This window comes from Trichoplusia ni, chromosome 11 (assembly GCF_003590095.1).
Source record: "Trichoplusia ni isolate ovarian cell line Hi5 chromosome 11, tn1, whole genome shotgun sequence".
Classification (NCBI taxonomy): Eukaryota; Metazoa; Arthropoda; class Insecta; order Lepidoptera; family Noctuidae; genus Trichoplusia; species Trichoplusia ni.
The window spans coordinates 3,041,256-3,060,530 of record NC_039488.1 but is presented as its reverse complement, the minus strand read 5'-3'; the positions used below and the strand labels follow the sequence as shown (position 1 = coordinate 3,060,530).

Genomic DNA, 19,275 nt, shown 5'->3' with positions numbered 1-19,275 from the left:
GGCACCTGCGCAGCCAATGTCTTCAAACATTCTGGTTGTAGCTGGGGTTAAAAATAGCTAGGTGCGGACTAACCGTGGGTGTATCAGGTGGGGCACAAGGGACGAAATCGAGAAGATACGCCTTGTTCACTCATTACCAGGAATGTCGGAACGTTTATTGATCTCACTGACGACGTCACCGGACCAATTCATTTCCCTATAGGCGCGGAATCAGACAGTGTAAACTTTTATCTCTCATTGTTTAGATTGTTATGAATCTTTTGTCATACACAAATTATAGGCTCGGAGTAGGCTGTTATTCAATATGCGTAATGCTTATACTTGCTTCATATATAGGTAAGCACCTATAAATTTAATAGTCATCATTACATCACCTATGTTTATGAGGTAAAGTCTATACATGTGGGGTGTGTACTAAGTTGTTGGTGATATTAATTGACTTCCTGGGTGTGCCAGATGCACACACTTATGTAGGTAAATATGCTGTCTTAGATGGTCTACACCGGCCAGGTAACTTCTTACCAAACTTGTAGGTAGGTACGTAGGTATATATTCAGAGATAAAAAAATAAAAAAGCTCCAAGCAAGTTTTAAAAGTAAATATTAATTTAGTGCTACACAATGCGCAACGGTCCAAAAAGGATATCTAATCTAAAGGATTTTAGTCTGGGTGCATATCTACTTATTTCTCGTTATTTTAAAATTCTAGAATTAATAGGATTCATGGACATAGAATGGGTAGTTAATTAATTATGAACATTAATAATAAAAAAAAACGTGGTTTCCGTTTACGAAATCGCACTTTCGAAAAATACTTAATGACCACATTAAATTGATGATCTACCTAATTAGTGATATAATTTAATTAAACCAAGGTATGCAATGCTTAATTACTGTTTCAATAACGACTGTCAATTGTTTGCCACTCCCCTGATACTTAATTCATACGATATGGTTCGCGTTTAACGTTCTTTATTTATTTAAGCACTGCTAGAGATAAGTTGCTTTATTAGGCATCCAACGAAGCAAATACACGACAGTCTACCTAGGAAAACCTAAGTTCTTTATGTAGTCTTCCGATTTCTAAAAATCCTAAGTGTTTTAGTTAATTTCATACCGATAGGTTTCCACCTCATTAGGTTAAAATGCAACCCAATAAATAGATATGTAGGTAAGTATCTAAATACACATACTACGTTGGTTTAGGGTCCGTACTTAAAAAAGCAAACAATTTAAGTGTGTCTAACTCAGTTTAAAAATCGAATGTGACAAAAACAAGAATAAAGATTACCAAATCAAATAATAAAACTATCCATTGCAAAATAAAAAAGACAACTGCACCAATGGACTATAGACCTAAATCTCTTGAACTCACCTAAACTGTACTAGCACGTTGTTACAGAGGCTATATCAAAAACTAAGTGGTGAATAGTGACGTAACGAAGGTTGGATGTTCTATCTAGCCATGTTAAAAATCACTGGGCCGCTGGTCAGCTCGTTTACGATCTGCGGTTGACCCAGTTCTGCGATCAAATTGTTCTCAGTCTATACGATAACAAGCTGTTTTATTGCTATATAACACTATTCGTGTTTTAATAGCGCTGTTTGATTGGGAAAGTATTGCCAATTTGCTGATTGGGATCTGCAGCGTTAATGGACAATGTTGTTGGCAGAGCAAATTAAAAGTTCATGTTTAAACTGACCGTTGTTGTTTAAATTGGATAAGACAGACTAGTAGTAGTTGAATGAATCTACTTACTAATAATATTAAAATATTTAACGTCGTGAAATTTCTCTACCCTTGGGAAAGCGGCGAGGTACTCGGACACCAGCTAAAGGCATCGAAATAATTCAGTTATCCCTACCGGGGCCGATGGGAACCCGATACTCATTCGCGCTATAAGAAGGCATGAACAGGAGCTACATCAAAACAACCGTAATTTAAATTTAACTATGAATGTCTCCTCTTACGTCATAATTTCATGATTTTAACCGCTCCGGTATTCTTAGTATAAGGAGTGTTCAAATAGGCCTGCGTACGTCTACGTATTAATTACATTACCATAACGATAGACCCAGTGTCAAGTACGCGTGCCTACTACCATATTACGATGTAGGAACCGCTGTCAATGCGACAGGCTCATTTCCTATTCCGCGTTTTACTGAAGACAGCCGACTGTCTCTTGAAATACAAAGGCTTGTATTGTGGTATTATCGTATGAAGTACTTACTATCATCCCGTTTAGGTATTTTGCGGAACTTATATATACGCTTGTAAAATAATACTCTTCTTACGTACTTATGTGTAAGTAAATAGAGTTTTTGATGAAGTCTTATTAAGTGTATTACAAACTTTGCAAAAATGTTTGACCCTGTAGCATCTACTGCTATTAAGGATTCATTTATTTATAAATCTGCTGCACTGTATCCGGTTTCTTTAAAGTCTAATTCAAATCTATTCTGTTTTTCTACTGGATTATCTCACCTAAGTAGGTGCTTTACCTTTCTTATATTGTGTGCCTTTTATTGTGTGTTGTAAACTTGCACTTTGCACTTGTGTGTTGTAAAACGTGCAATCCATCTTGTACTGTAATAAACCATCCGACGATTTCTTTTTAATTTAATATTTTTTGCTAATATAAAATAGACGAGAGAAACTCAACTAGGTTACCTAATTGCAATATCCTGATTCCACCACCGTTCACAGGAAAAAGGGCCAAGTGCGAGTTCGTAGCGCCCTCTTTATATTAAAAAAAAAAGTTTCAGTGGTGCTAAACCTATTCAAGTGCAATAATTGACCTATATATTTGTACCTATACATTCTTACTTACTATTTATTTACAAGACAGTGTCCCATGATTTTGGACTGAATTTTCTGTATGGGTGTTGTAGTTACATACTTGCCACATTTTCTAGTGAATTTTACCTGGAGTAGTAAGTACTAACTGGTTCTTAGTCCAGTTCGAGTATTTCAAACCTAAACAAGAACAAAGTTCTCGAGTGGTTTATTCTTAGCTCTGCTGTACCCTAAAAGCAAACCGGAAACAGGCAGAAATGTCTATATCTAGACCACTTCCGTTAGGTAACAAATTGGCAGTAACTCGAACTTATTATAAAGGCAGGACCTTAATAATAAGTCATATGTAAAAAAAAACATAGGCTATTTATTAATAAAATATACTATAACTAAAAAGTGCCTCTTTTTGAATCTTCTAGACATACAAAACTACGTAAATATGTACTTAGCTATCAAGAAATCGATTAGTTGCGCGCGCAGACTTTATTCGGTGTTACAGTTTTACCAAGTTAAGCGAACACCGTCAGCTGGTTATAACACCACCAGGTAGATATTTTTCTAGTATTGCCCTTGATTATAACATGTGAGGATTAAATTATTTATTAAAATGTCCCTATGAGGCGTCGCAGTATTTAGTAGCAGGAAAACAGTGCTTTTTAGTGTCCTTTCTCTGAAACTTACAGAGTTCTTAATATAGTTCAGTAGGTAGGTTTTATTTTTGTAACTAGATCAATTCCGAGTAGTGTTCAACGTTTAAAACTTAACATTGTAAACTAGTTTTAGATTCTATTGTTTTAGCCATCATGCCGGGGGCCAGGCATAAGATCCTGGGGCATGTCCTATCAGGATTCTGCCACAAAATGAATCGTCGTAAGCCCATATACGGGGACTCCTTGGACACTCCACTGAACCGGTGTCTCACCACACTAGACATTACACTACTCGGTAAGTTAAACTTTAAATCCAATATTTATATTGTGTTGAAATTATTCTGTTTATGATGACCCCTAAGGATTTATAGGCTGTTTATAAAGCGGCCTTATCGTTTAAGGAACGCCATCAGAGCTATAGGGGCCTTACTGTTTTTGCAAAATGTACAACAGCCTAATTTATTTAGCTTATTTGCTACCGAATCCACTATTGTATTTTATTTGTACTAGTGACTGAAGTGACTCCAAACTCGGTTTGAGGATTCTATAATATAAGCCTTACTAATCTGTATATTTTGTAGGATCACTCCGTACACGCAACAGTCGCTGTGCCTGGTGGCAATTCCGTACAAAATGTGAGGTTGAAATATTAGATGGTGGCCATTAGTGGCTGTCGTCGATTTCTACGAATTCGAATGACCATAATCCCTCTGTTTGTTTCAGGCGTTGGTCATATGGTAGGAGCTGGTATTTACGTACTGACTGGAACCGTGGCTCGCCACCTGGCGGGTCCAGCAACAGCTCTCAGTTTTCTACTTGCTGGAATAACTTCTACCCTAGCTGCGCTATGCTATGCTGAATTCGGCACTAGGATTCCAAGAGCTGGCAGCGCGTACGCATACACTTATGTCAGCATCGGTGAATTCTGGGCCTTTATAATCGGTTGGAATATCGTATTAGAATATATGATAGGTAAGGTTTAGGTCTAGGCATCAACTTCAAAAGTTTTCATATAAATTTTTTACACAAATAGGTAATTAAGGGTATTTACAATTTCAGGTGCGGCATCAGTGGCGAGAGCTTGGTCGGGGTACCTAGACGCAATGTTGGATGGCGCAATAAGCAACGCTACTATTTCCATAACCGGGGAGATGCACGAAACTCTATTGAGTAGATATCCAGACGTCTTAGCATTTTTAATATGCATTGTAGCATCGCTAATCCTCGCTGTGGGGGTTAAAACTTCCGCCTATATAAATAATGGCCTTACAATTTTAAATCTTTTGGTTATATCTCTTGTCATATTTCTTGGATTCTATTACGCTGACCTGGGTAACTGGTCTGCGAAGAATGGCGGTTTTATGCCGTATGGCGTTAGTGGGGTCTTAGCGGGCGCCGCTACATGCTTCTACGCTTTCGTGGGTTTCGATAGTATATCAGCATCGAGTGAGGAAGCCAAAGATCCGTCGCGCTCGATTCCTATCGCCACAATTCTTTCTATGGCACTTGTTGCGTTTGGATATATTCTGGTTGCTCTAGCTTTGACTTTGATGGTCCCTTACCAGAGTATCAATCCTGATGCTGCTTTGCCAGCGGCTCTTGGAGCCGTTCATGCAGACTGGGCTAAGTACGCTGTGGCTGTCGGCGCGGTGTGTGGGATGACCACTACACTGTTGGGCTCATTATTTTCGTTACCACGATGTTTGTATGCAATGTCTGCTGACGGTCTTCTCTTTGGTTTTTTGAGCGATATCAGCAACAAATCCCAAATTCCAATTATCAATCTTATCATATCTGGATTCTCATCAGCTTTGATCGCACTTCTGTTTGATCTGGAAAAGCTTGTTGAGTTCATGTCCATAGGAACTCTGTTGGCATACACTATTGTTAGTGCTGCAGTTATTATTCTGAGGTATAGGCCGGTGCCCCCCATGGATGAAAAGAATAGTTTCGGTGTTCCTCAGCTGGAATCTCCTGGAGACCGCGAAGATAGCTCTGCGACCGGCACTCCGGCTACTGATTGTGGTTCATCTTCTTCTGAGGTACTTGATTTAGCAGATTATAACTTATTTTTCTCCTGCAAGAATCCTAAATTTTTGTAATAATACCGTAATTTATGTTTCAGATGTTCGAGGCTTTAACAGTTGGCCGCTTGCGAGCTCAGTACGCCTGGTTGGAGCCACTGGCTGGTGGCAGGGCTCCAGGGGCTGCCGTTACCAGCTGTGTATACACGTTCACAGCAGCGGCGGCTGCGCTGTGCGCCCACAATCATTTCTTAGCTGAACCCGCAGGCCTATGGGCCTTGCTACCGGACTTTATCCTCAGTTTCATCATTGTTGCCTGTAAGTAATGTTTCAATGTTCTACTATGACTATAACTCGCATAGATCAAAACGAAAATCCCTTGAAAGTACAGCACAATTATTATCACATTGTAGCACCTTATTGTTTTATGAAAACATTATCTATTATTGATTAGATTATTTTGTCGTCCTCACATATGTGCAAATATTTATATACCTACGTGAAAATATCTTCAGGTCTTGTGATCATCTGGGCTCACCAGCAAAGTCCCACGCGGCTTCCGTTCCGAGTACCGTGGGTGCCACTTCTCCCAGCCGCTAGCGTCTTGCTAAATGTGGAGCTTATGATCAACCTTAATGCACTTACTTGGGCACGATTCGCTATTTGGATGACTTTCGGTGAGTATTCTCTTATTAATACCAACTTCGAAGTAGTTTTGGGACACAACGTTCGGTGTAACGCCTTGACGCATTACGTATGTCCTTTATCGAAGGCCACGAACTAAGTTTCTTCTGGACAAGTTGAAAAATGATTTTGAAATAGAGTAACCGAAAAGGATGTATTATCTGCCTATTACCCAGCAGTTCAAAGTTCTTGTTTCGATTTTGCAGGCTTACTCCTATACTTCCTGTACGGTATCCACCACAGCAAGTTAGGCGAGGGTGTCACTGGCCTCCTATCTCGTTCCGCCAGTGGGGGAGGTCACAGCGGCGGGTGGGGAGCCGTCGAGAAGACCAGCGCCATTGCTCGACGCGTGGGTCGGTTCGCCCGTGGCAGTAAGGGCGATGACCGCAAACCAATCATCAGTGACGACGAACTTTCAAGACGCGAACCGTGATTTTAAATCGCTATGTATTTATAATTTAATTTTAATTTTTGTCTATAATTTTAGCTTGTTAAAAATCATTTGAAGAATGTATTTGTATAAGTGGAGCTCTTCACTGTGATCATAATGGCGCGAATTCGGATATCTGAGTGTTGGGCTTAATTCACACTGACGCGGAATGAGGCGTAAGTTTTGTATATTGAACTTTATAGACATCTTTTACGAAAATAATGAACGCTCGTTTTCTATCTAGGTAATTAAGAAGAATATTTCCACGGCAGTGTGAACTGAGCTTTTTGGTTGCAAAACTATATCGTTATTACGCTTTTAAATAGGGCTTCATAAGTGTTTATATAGGTCTTAACTGGCAAATAGCGAGGGTATATTTAGAAAATATTTACCTTTTATGTAATACAGTATATAAGCCAAAGTCTATGATATTCCATTGTAAAGGGTTAGACGCACGATTTCGAGTGATTTTTATTATATGAACTTATTTTTGAATTACTAATTAGACACAAGAAAAAAGAAATATTTACTCCAGACAAAATAGATATATAGGAACCATACGATTTGACGCTTCAAAATATATACCTACTTGCAAGTATGTAGCTGCAGTTATTAAAAAAACATTGTAATTAATAAATAGGGTCCCTTACATAATAGGGCAAATAGCTTACAATTAGAATCTCGTATCTTTTACGTACTTCCTGAATGAATATACCAATGTAATCGTGATAGAACAAGGTAATAGAATATAGGTTAATTTGCTCTGAAAATTTTCAAAACTATGGAGACTTCCTTCATTATTTTGTAACAAATATTTTTTTTTAAGTAATTATAAACTGTCTTTATATCTTCATGCTTTATAGGGCTCAATGTTAAAAAAAAGAAAACAAATATTTAAATGCATTTTATTGTCAAACAAAATTCATTTCATAGTGCCATATTGATGTCAAGTATAACAGGGTCAATTAATGTTAAAAGCAAAAAATGCTGCAAAAACTCATTAAAATGAGATTTGCAATAACACCAAAACATAGCTTTTTTACTTGTTTGAATGGCTGGAATCTAAGTGTGGAGCATTGAATGCGAATTACAAACATTGGTTTATTTATATTTATATTGAAACTATGAGGAAATAAGACAGAGGTAATCATTGTTATGTTTTAAAACCATTTACTGTTACACAAGGAAAATGCTTCATGGTAATATTGTTGATGTATGCACAAATTGTTACTAGTAAAATACATCCTGTTGTCTCACTAAAAGAGAAAAATAGTTACTTCCAAAGTGTTAATTTTTACTATTTATTTAAGGTTTAAACGTTAGATTATTGCATGTTATTGCTTTACACAAATGTACTATTATATAATTACGTAATAATTCCACCTTCCCGTATTAGTGTTAGGATAATTTGCGCAAAAAATTATAAAAAAAACGAACTATTACATCGTTGTTAAAAGATTGTATATTTTAAATGTTGATGTGTACATAAAGAAATATAATAATAAGTACGTCACTACTGCTGTTATCATTGTAATCCCTGTACTTCGTATCTACAGAACTTCCATAACAAAAGGAACAGAAAGTATTGAAAATAATAATAATTTGTACTATTGACGAATACAATAACCCTTAAAATAGACGTTGTACGCTATACAATAATACTTAAACATTAAACAATGGACGTAAACAATACATAATCGACAACGTGACAGAAACCAATAACAAAATTTCATTAATTAATCAATTGAACTAAAAATCTTAATTTAATCGTCTTATTGCTACATAAATACGTCGACTGTCGACTTATTAAAAACTATTAATTTATTTGGAATAATGTATTGCACGTTTTGTAAAAATATGCGATACATGCAAATATAGTTTATTAAAATATACATAGTATAATGTGGGGCAATTTGACAAGCTTCAGTCAGGGTAAACCTTCACTAATGTTCAAAGGTATTATACTAAATGTAGCGATAAAAACACTTGAAGCAATTTTTATCACTTGATTAAAAAACAACATGGTTCACATTTCACAAACGTGCATAAAGCACCTATTAAAAGTAAATTCATAAGAATATTATGTCTAAACTGCTGCCTAAGACCAACCATTGACTTCTATAATTTAGGGGTTAAATACAAATATAACAATACTCTCACTTATTAAAATTGTGCAAATTGCATGTGTGTATTTATTTAATACTAGTCACACGGTACAAACAGCTGAGTTTCAATTTGAAAGGTCAGAAAAGTTGAGCATATAGTTAAGAATTAGTTTAGTTGCTATTGAATAATAAGGTATTGAATTAGTCATACGTCTAAAGAGGAATGACAGCATAGTAAGTTATAGTGGCCGATTCTGTTTTTCACGAACATAAAGCAACGCGTCCTTTACTTACGTATACTGTGAGAAAAGGAAGGCAACTGACAACAACCTACTTAGAAATGCCGAACAGGACACGCCTTGAAAATATACACACACATTTCATAGTCATTGAAAGTGTAAAAAAATAATACAAATAAGGTTTCATTTATACCCGTTCTCTTCGTATTACAGAAGAGACTAAATATACAACGTTAACAATAGTGAAAAGGGACAGGTTCATGTTCAACAGAATCAGCGTTCTTCTAAGTAGTATTAATGTTAGATTTACTATAGGAAAAACAAGACGTATTTCTTGAACTTTACAATATATACATAGAGCGGAATATGAGAGATTCAGTCTTATCTGTTGTACCGGCTGATTTGCCACGCGGACGCCGGCAGTCTCTGCAGCTTTTGTATAGTAGGCCTGCCCCATTGAAGCCATATGAAGCCGATGACGAGGCAAATGGCAGTTTCTATGTAGAATCCGTCGATCCTCACGTTGCACGTACCGCCTTTTGATTTGCATAGCTGCAAACAGGATAAAGTTGGTAATTACTATGATGTCGGTGAAGTACCGGTATATGTATATATCGTACACGGAAAAATATTAATTACTGCGATTGTATGGAAATACCAAAGTGTAGGAAGTGGTTTGTTTCATATAAACTTGGGTAGAAGATACTGTCTTGTATTTATGTTATGAAATAAATCAAATTGAAATTAAATAACCGCAACTATCGAAAATAAGAAAATGTCTGAGCTTCTTTGTTTTTTTTTAATTTATTTAGACAGCTATCATCAAGCCAGACCCACTAAGCGCGATATGTCGCGGGTTCAATCCTCGCGTAGTAGTACAAGGAGGTAGTAGTAGGAAGTAGTAGTGCTTGTCTTTTGCGAGTCTGGTTGTCTTTTTGCACTTCAATACTTGTAAAACTCCCCTCGAAACAAGGACTAAATTCCTTTATGCGGGAGTCGCTTTTTAAAAAGTGAAAGCAAAATAAAGAAAAGAAAATATTTAGATTTATAATTCTATTTTTACATACCTCTGCCTCCAGTTGAGATGAGCAAGTATTATCACTCAGCTCTGTCAGCGAACAGGTCTTATAAGTGAGGTGGTCGATGGCCCACAGAGCCAGCGTGTTCGGCCAGTTCGTGCCCAAGTTAGACATAGTGTTCAGGAATGTCATGTAAGTGCCACCCACCGCGGGATCTGACACTTTAGCGAAGAACGCCATCACTGCTACGAACATGCAGTATAGGCATGTCTGAAAAGAAAAAATATTTTTAGACACTATTGTTAAGCTATTACTTAAGTTTCTTTTTTGCGTGTTAGAGAAATCTAATATACTATTTCATACATAGGCTTAGGTCGGGCAGAATATGACAAATGAAATAGTAATTCACAACTTTATCAATCTTATGTTTATGTATATTTATGTATAGTTACGCACGCAAATCTATACATATAATAAAATTGTAGAAAAGTGAAAACTGTACATTGAATATTTAAAAAAAAGAATAATTGAAGGGTGGTCTACGAACGATTCCGATGCCGAAAATATGATTTTTAGAATTTTTGTCTGTTTGTCTGTTTGTCTGTATGTATGTCCGGAAAGATCTCGGAAAGTACTGGATAGATTTGATTCAAATTTTCAGAGAATATCAACAAGAGGTCCGGTCAACATACTTTTTAGTTATTATCCCGCTTTTCGTTACAGGGGGTGAGTAGGAGCCTTTTATATCTATAAACAAATATCAAATTATCTCATAAACTACAGAATATATTTCGTTCAAATTTTGCATGAACCTTATCGTATATATGATACAACAAATGTACAAAAACCATAACGCTACTATGCAGGGGGCATGAGCAGTAAAGTTTTAAATTTTTGGACTCACCCGTAACATCGTGTAATACAATTATGAGGTGTATTTTCACCCCATTGAGTAGTAGGCAGCACGGTCATCAATTTACAAAAAAACATCACGCTATTTATCTTAAGACTTTTGGCAGAGCAATAATAGGATTTTTCGAAACTAAATCATTTTCACAAAATTAGTCATTTTATTCTCATTCAAGTCTGATATAGGCCTACCGCGACTATTTCACAAGTAAAATAAAAGAAACATAAACATATAATACGTTGTTTATGCAATTGTTACCGTAATCAGTACATTCTTGAAAGAAAGGAACTTAAATTCTTTTTATTTTTATTGATGTACTAAAATTACTCAAGTTCAAATGTGGAATGCCGTAATATGATTTTGTATTTATTTACGATAGGAGTATATACCTATGTTTTTAGCTCGGTAATGTTGGCGATGCTACTTCAAGATCAAAACATTCGTAGTGACACTCAACCCAAAGTAGCATGTAGTTCACATTGATCTCATCTATAAATATGCATAACAAAAAATACTGAAAGATACAGTTAATTATTACCTTGGTTCATCTGTAACAACTAGCAACAATTTTTTTATCTTAAATTTGCAACATTACATAAGCCAAAAGTATTTCGGATAAAAAAGCCCAGAAAACTTGCATAAAAACTGCATTTAAATAGGTATGCAATGTGAAAGATCTATAAGACCAAAGCTATCAATGAATAGACATTATGTATCTATTGCTAGAATAATGTCTACTGATACCTGGGATTTTTCAATATTTTAACGATTTGATCAGTCTACATCCGCCATTATAGAAACCGCACACGTGGTCCTTCCAAAAATTCCTTTAACAATTTATTGTATTCTCTACTTATTTAAAATTTTCTTCTTTCGTAGCCTGGTAAAAACAGGGGAAGGAACGAGACTGAATAAGTCTCTGAGATCCCTAAGCCGACGTGGATTAGGAACATATGTGCGTGTAGCTATCAGCACTTACATTCGTCATACAATGTCTGGAAAATTCATTTTGGCTGTCGGTATCGACAGCGTAACCTCATAACCAACCTCATGTAGTCTTTATTTAAGTTCCATTTATATTATGCAGTAGGGATGACGGTAGGTATTTTACTTCAATGACCGTCAGGTATGTTAACGAATAAAATACGTAATTTATCTTTGTAAATTGGTACAGTAAATAGTATTCATATTTTGCTTTGTCGTAACAAATTACACATATCCTATACTTTAGATTTTTGTCATTGTCAATTTTAAAAAAAGGGGTGACTGATATTTTTTTTATTATTACGCTATTTATTTATCAGCAATATTCCAATTGTTTGTGAGGAAGATCAGTTTTAATATTAAGAGGACAATCAAACATAACGTGTTTCAGGAAACCGTTTATCTGGGTGCAATTTTGCAAAATCTTATATCTTATAACACTATGTAATTGAAATGAAACTACTTTTACGGATTTTATCGCGGTATATTATATTTATGCAGGTATCATGGTCACGGGCAGACTGCCCGTGCAATACCAAAAACTGCCCGTGCAAAAGTGTATCGAAACGTCGGGAACTAAAATCTATAAATCTAAAAATTGCACCGCGATAAAATCCGTAAAAGTAGTTTCATTTCAATGTCTAACATTCGCGTAAACCTAAGAAACCACTATAACACTATGTAAAATCCACAGTTACCGAGCCCGACTCTCACTTCACCAGCTCCGTCCACAAAAATAATTTGACATCTTCTTTATATCGTCAGAAAACATCGTGTGTGAAAATAACAACTGTCTGGCTATCACTGTTCCTGAGAAACAGCCAGGTGACAGACAGACAAACGGACACTGGGGCCTCAGAAATATGGTTCTGGTTTACCTCTTTGGTTACAGTACAATAATAATTTTATGATACCTCATAATCACTGTCATAATCCATCTAGCAATTTCAGGTGTAGGCCGGCCCAAGAACAGACGTGCTCGAAAATCATAACCCACCCAATTAATAAATGGAAAATTTCGAAAGTAAAACATTTTTAGCAGAAGTGCTAAGACTGACTTATACCTTCTGTTATTTTTTCCTACTTGCAATATATAAAAAAAGTGTTTCATTTTCAATATTGCATTACATTTTTGCTATGATCGTTATTATTAAACTTCATAGTTTTTCACATCTTGAGAATCACGCAGACAAAGTCGCGGGCAACAGCTAGTTAATAGTATAAAGTAAAACGATTAATTTAAAGCACCATTAAATACATTTTTATCATAATACCTAAAATAAATTTCAAACACTAGCTACGCTATGAAATATATCACAATATCAAACGAAACATACCTGATGAAATACATAGAGACACAACAATAGAAATAGATACGAGTAGGTTGGGCCCGCATTGCCTAGGAGACTAGGCGTGACGGCTACCAGGGCGGCCACCAAGGGGCCCACTAACAGCCGCAGCGGGAAGGCCCGAAGCCATAGCGAGAGCGGAGCGGGTCCAGTCGTGTGTTTTGCTAGAATCTAAAAAAAAAAACAATTAAAAGAATATTTAGGATGCAATAGGTTTAGTCGCGCAGTTGCTAACTGAAGCGAGAGTCTATTGAATTTTGTATGACTCATAAGAAAAGGCTTATCGAAGTATAGAAAGCAAATCTATTGTCGCTAATGATGTCAATTAAATTGCAATTTGTAAACGAAATTGATCGATAAAATAAGCAAATATAGCTGCTGTTTTGAACAAATATTCAGGGAAGAGAATCACGATTTTAAAGGAACTTATTTTTGGAAGAAGTCCAATATAATACCTTATTGGTGTAAATTAATAAAGTTTTTTTATTCTTACCACAGGCATGATTATTTGGACAGGGACTAAGGGAACTGCAAGTAGGGCCAAGTCCTCTCGCGGCACTCCTGCTTCTACAAGTTTGAGTCCAGATACAGCATCACTGGCACAGAATCCAAGCTAAAAACATCGTATAATATATATCTATTAATAAAATATGTTACATTTACATATTAAACAATTGAAAATTTAATTGTTATTACCTTAGCAGTAAAAAGGACGAGAGCTAAAGTACGCACGGCAGGCAGCTTGATAATCGTATACAGTTGTTTATAAGCATTCACAACATCACTAAAACCTTTTACATTATTCTCTTTGGTGTTCACACTGTCATTAGCTTCATGTTTGAATACCGCTATAATGGTTGTGGTGATGATGAAAACCCAGCCCCAGAAGAGAAGGAAACTGGCTAAGGTAACTAGCCCAGTGTCTTCTGGTACACTCCTTAGGTATTTGTTGCAGAAGTAAGGAGATTCCAGAGCCAAGAACATTACATATCCAAGGAAGAATCCTGCGGTTTGGCCTACAGTGTTACAGGTTGATGCGTGTCCAACATTGCATCTGAAATAGTAGAATCACAATGTAATTCCCATCTCTATATGTACTATTGAGTTTATTTTGGAGTTGTAGTGAGCAACAGTCATGGTCGACGAAAATTGCATTTTTTTCGTGTCGTATTAATCAGATTGTGATTTTCATTCATATTTTGTTTAAAAAAACGACTAATGCATTCAGGAAGTCAGTCTTTGTTTCTATTTTTACAAACATACAATTTATATTTACAAAGACCCAGACCTGGGACATGTCGTGCACAGTGAGTTTAGCGTTGTAGCATCTATGTACCAATCAGTTATACATGCACTCATAGTATGACAGTCATACTCCATATACAGCAAGGATATGAATTAATCATATTCCTTTTTAGATACCATTTATCACTGATTAAAATTAACTGAAATTATCTATAAGATCATTAGTTCAGGGTTAGGTGTAAAAATGGGTGTCACAATGATTTGTGAATAATTAATTAATGTCAGCATGAAGTTTTATTTTTGGTCATACCTTTTCAACATAGTGAGGGCCCATCCATCAACAGCAATATCTTGTGTGGCCGCGAGGAAATTTAAAAACAGGAATGATATAGTCAGAATTGTCATTGAAGGTGCAACATCGTCAGAGCCAAGCCAATCCGTCATGCTGTTTGACATGATGATCATGACAATTCCAATTAAATACTGAACAGGTACAAGCCATGTTTTTCTTCGGCCAAATTCTGGCCAAAATAGAGCATCTACAATAGGTGCCCATAGTAACTTCACACTAAAAGGCCAGTTTACGAAACTGAATTCTGCCTGAAAAAAAGTATTTTATTAACATAAAAATGTTTCTTTTTCTGTGTTTTCATCATTTTGCTTCACAGCAAACTTATTTTACATGATATGCAGATGTGTATGCATATAAATGCATTTAGAAGCAAACTGAATCAACAAAAAAATGTTTTTCTACATTATTATTAATGGCAATGACCTCTGTAGTAGGTTAAAGGTATTTGAATAATATTGTTGATACAAATTTAAAGCTTCTTAATATAAGTAAGCTTGGCCTTTATTAAACCGATATCCATTTAGTATTTTTCAAATTAACTGTAGAGAATACAAATAGTCTAATTTTGTAGGCACTCTTAAACAACAACAGTACCTACACCAATTAAAAATCTTATCACAATTTTAATTATGTTTCTAGACAATTTCAGGTTTTATAGGTGTCGTGATTATATAAAAGATTGTTTATGACTTAAAACGTCGAGCTATATTGATTAGAAGCAGTAAAAAGTCAATTTGTTTCACTTACTTGTTGAGTGTAAGTTATCCCGCGATTCTGAAGAAGCATAGGCACAGCTCCCGCAAGTCCTAATGGTATACCTTGCAAGGTATACAGAAACAATAAAACTGCGATATTTAATTCATCTCCTTTGATATTACTGTGCCCACCTTCGACATTTTCACCACTTTCAATTAGATCTTCTTTTTCCTCTTTTTCCGATTGCTTACGCTTAGTTAACGGCATGACTGAAGAGAGTATGGACTGAAAGTAATTGAAAAATAATTTAAATCCGCATGACACTGCCAATCTACTAAATACACGTCATTCAAATAGATTTTGTTACCAATGTCCACAAACCTTAATTTTGGTAATTAGTAGAGTTGTTTAACCACAAGCAGTCAGGCTTTGACGCAATGTATAAAAACTATATTCGACCATTCATATAATAACAAGTCATTAATTCTAAAATACCTATGTAAGCAAAATACGAGAACCATACGAGTACCCCACCTAACGTCACCTATCACGAAACTGTCAAAATAATGTGACAAATTATGTCGCTGTCAAAATAATTTTGCCAAGTGTCAAGTCTTATTCTGCAAGTCTAGGTAAAGTTTTTTCACGATATTTAGTAATCCGACGAGAATGTAATCGATGTAGGAAATGTAGTCGATATTCATTGACGTTAATAAAATTAGAAGTGCCAAATATAAGCATAACCAAAATGTTTTGTATTCGTATTACTGGTGAATTTAATAAAATTTAATATTTAATGAATCGTGTACGTATGTATTTAGTAGATAATGGGTTCGAGAGCACGTTCTTGTTTCTTACGGTGTCTGCTGGACTCACATGCACCTATTAAACTACCTCATAATGAAGAAAAGGTAATAGGTCGCAACAAATTAACAAAAATAAAAGATCAGTCGTGTTCTCGACAGCAACGTAAGTCAAGGTTTATGTAATATTAATCAATAACTTTGTTTACATCTGATCGGCTGGATATCAGGTATTGATCCCGTGACATCCAGAGGTCAGTTGATCGCCGTTTAAAGGTAGGTAGGTAGGAATCTATTGATTCGTGTATTGATAGTGTGTGAGACATCCGCCTAGTGATAACCATCATAGGTTTGTGAGTAGTATTGAACAAGTTCCTTATGTTATCATTACAGTTTCTCTCAAAGCAGACTGTGAAAAATGCTTGGTTGAAATCAAACAATTGGGTGTAAATTCTTCTGGTCTCGACGGATTCGCTCTGATAAGAAATGTGGAATACAAAGCAGAACATGGAGCTAAAGTAGAAGTTCTGTTTAATAATTTTGTCCATTTAATAGAGTTTGATCCACCACCAGAAAATTCTGATAAACAAAAAAAACTTGGCAACAAACGAAAACTAGATGAGGATGAAGAATCACCAAGGAAGAAGAAAAGTTTAAAAATGGAAACTGTGACTGAAGTGCCAGTAAAAGCAGCTGTTGAAAACATGTGGGAAGACATTGACAGAGGTGAACTTTATGTGTTCACTTCAAAAGGAGTCAAGGCAAGCAAGAAAATAGCGGCTTTTGATATGGATGGCACTCTGATCAAAACTAAGTCTGGCAAAGTCCATCCAGTTGACTGTAATGATTGGCAAATAGCATTTCCTACTGTTCAAAAGAAGCTGAAAGAGCATGCAGACCAGGGTTACAAACTTGTGATATTAAGTAACCAAGCACCAATAGGCAATGGCCGAGTAAAAATAGAAGATTTTAAGAAAAAGATTGAAAATATAGTCATAAAGTTGGATTTGCCATTCCAAGTATACATAGCCACTGGAAAAGGGTTCTATAGGAAACCAACGCCTGGAATGTGGAAAGTTTTGTCTGAACAGGTAAGATAATGTATCTTATCACAAATTATATAAGCTTATGTCACTTAAATAAATAATTATTATAAAGTTGAAAGTTTGTGATTGCATTTAATTACCTCAGTTTGTTACCTTTTTATCCTCAAACAACTGAACCAATTTTGATGAAATTTTGGTCTTCAGTTAGCTGACAGTAAGAGCTAACAAATAAGGATTAACACTTATCATCTACTCACAATTAATTATGTGAAATCCACTCATGTGACGTCCATAAAAAGCTAGTTTAGAATTTTTAATAATAGTATCTTTTTGTCTAGAATAATGATGGACTAGAAATAGACATGGCCCAGAGTTTCTACTGTGGAGACGCTGCAGGCAGGGTCGCTAACTGGGCGCCTGGAAAGAAGAAGGATCACTCAATGGCTGACAAACTCTTGGCAGAAAATCTCAACCTTAGGTTTTATACACCAGAACAATTTTTCTTAGGACATTCAATAGCTAATGTACCAATGAGTAAACCAGATTTCAATCCTAAAGATCTTACCTCTTCAACATTTAATCAGGATTTAATTAGCAAAGTAAAAGAGGTAAGTTGAAAAAACATGAAAACAATTTCTTTACAATGCTTTTTTTAATATTAATAAGTCAATTACCATGTTTTTGTTTAGATTTTGGTACTGGTCGGCTTCCCTGGTAGTGGAAAATCGTTTTTGGCAAAACAAATAGAAAAGAAGTCTGGATACAATTATGTTGCCGTATGTAGAGATGTTCTCGGATCATGGCAAAAATGTGCTGCTGAAGCCACAAAATTATTACAGGTTCGTTGCGATTACTTTACCTATTTCACTGCTCATAGTGGACAGGTGGCAATCAATAACATCCGCGGCTTTTTTGTTTTGGATTTATAATTAATAATTTATAAATGTAGAAAAAGAAGAAGAGTTAAGTTGTTTGCCATGTAATATATTTATAGTTTACCTGTATCTGCAGATGCAAGCGTGATTTACATCGTGTTTCCACCCCGCTTTTGAAAGTTCACTCATAAGTGTATTGATCAATAGCACAACCCCATAAAAAATTGAAAAATATCTATTACGTAATACAAAAAAAACAAGTTACGCAAGACGAATCCTATATTACCTAATAAAACTTCTGTTACAGAAAGGCAAAAGCGTCGTAGTCGACAGCACGAATCCCGATAAAGAGTCTCGCGCTCGTTGGATATCACTCGCTAAGGAAACAAAGGTGGAATGTCGATGTGCCAAGATGACAGCGAGCATAGCCCACGCGAAACACAACAACAAGTTCCGAGAACTGATGAAAATCAACCACATTCCTGTCAATGATATTGTTTATCATACTTACAAGTAAGGATTTGTTGATGCAGTACTTTTTGCTTGTATATTTGTTATGGACAGTACAGTCTACACTTACATAAGTCATCAGCCGAGTCACGATTTTTTTCATAAAATTTTACCGTCTTTTTTTATTTTGTGTCGCTGGGACTTGCACAAAGACATCCAGACCCATCATACCAACGTGTTCTATGCGGGGATTGAACCTGCGACTCGTCAAGCACTCCCTGGCATGGTGACCTATATCACTCTACTATCTGTGCTGTTACGACATATTTTATGACGTATAAAGGCTAGTTATTTATCAATATAAATGCGTTTAAATAGAAGTCGCGGCTGCAGTTCGACTGTGCTTATACCGGCGTGAATAATATTTAAACTTTCGACTCCTTGCTTATAAATATTATTTTTTTTGTTTCAGAAATAAGTTCGTAGAGCCTACAACTAATGAGGGTTTCAAACAAGTCATTGAGGTTAATTTCTCACCTGCTTTCGAAGACACGGAATCAGAATCGATATATAAAATGCATTTACTAGAGAAATAAAAATTTTAATTATGGGAAATAC

At 35.8% G+C, this 19,275-nt stretch overlaps 3 protein-coding genes across 9 annotated transcripts; 2 read left to right on the top strand and 1 right to left on the bottom strand.

The window, feature by feature from the left end:
- The first annotated feature begins 1,992 nt into the window (after positions 1-1,992).
- LOC113498497 (cationic amino acid transporter 4) lies at positions 1,993-8,097 on the top strand. Of its 5 annotated transcripts, none has more exons than XM_026878512.1 (7): positions 1,993-3,342; positions 3,595-3,741; positions 4,170-4,418; positions 4,506-5,488; positions 5,572-5,788; positions 5,986-6,147; positions 6,361-8,097. In XM_026878512.1, the coding sequence occupies exons 2-7, from the start codon at positions 3,600-3,602 to the stop codon at positions 6,585-6,587; spliced, it is 1,980 nt and encodes a 659-aa protein (XP_026734313.1). In that variant the 5' UTR covers positions 1,993-3,342; positions 3,595-3,599; the 3' UTR covers positions 6,588-8,097. The 5 variants fall into 5 exon arrangements, with proteins under 5 accessions (XP_026734313.1, XP_026734314.1, XP_026734311.1 ...); XM_026878513.1 differs by having other exon boundaries at positions 3,580-3,741; XM_026878510.1 differs by having other exon boundaries at positions 1,993-3,501; positions 3,580-3,741.
- On the bottom strand, positions 7,738-18,515 carry LOC113498500 (acetyl-coenzyme A transporter 1). Of its 3 annotated transcripts, none has more exons than XM_026878518.1 (8): positions 18,332-18,515; positions 15,535-15,768; positions 14,746-15,035; positions 13,887-14,244; positions 13,684-13,803; positions 13,179-13,361; positions 9,996-10,217; positions 7,738-9,480 (listed from the first exon to the last, which is right to left on the bottom strand). In XM_026878518.1, the coding sequence occupies exons 2-8, from the start codon at positions 15,748-15,750 to the stop codon at positions 9,310-9,312; spliced, it is 1,560 nt and encodes a 519-aa protein (XP_026734319.1). In that variant the 5' UTR covers positions 15,751-15,768; positions 18,332-18,515; the 3' UTR covers positions 7,738-9,309. The 3 variants fall into 3 exon arrangements, with proteins under 3 accessions (XP_026734319.1, XP_026734317.1, XP_026734318.1); XM_026878516.1 differs by lacking the exon at positions 18,332-18,515 and adding an exon at positions 17,590-17,675; XM_026878517.1 differs by lacking the exon at positions 18,332-18,515 and adding an exon at positions 15,865-16,055.
- Positions 16,142-19,272, top strand: LOC113498499 (uncharacterized protein F21D5.5). The gene is made up of 6 exons (XM_026878514.1): positions 16,142-16,452; positions 16,680-17,377; positions 17,671-17,940; positions 18,022-18,171; positions 18,515-18,720; positions 19,130-19,272. Exons 1-6 carry the CDS (start codon positions 16,311-16,313, stop codon positions 19,251-19,253), a joined length of 1,590 nt encoding a protein of 529 aa, XP_026734315.1. The 5' UTR covers positions 16,142-16,310; the 3' UTR covers positions 19,254-19,272.
- The last annotated feature ends 3 nt before the right edge of the window (positions 19,273-19,275 follow it).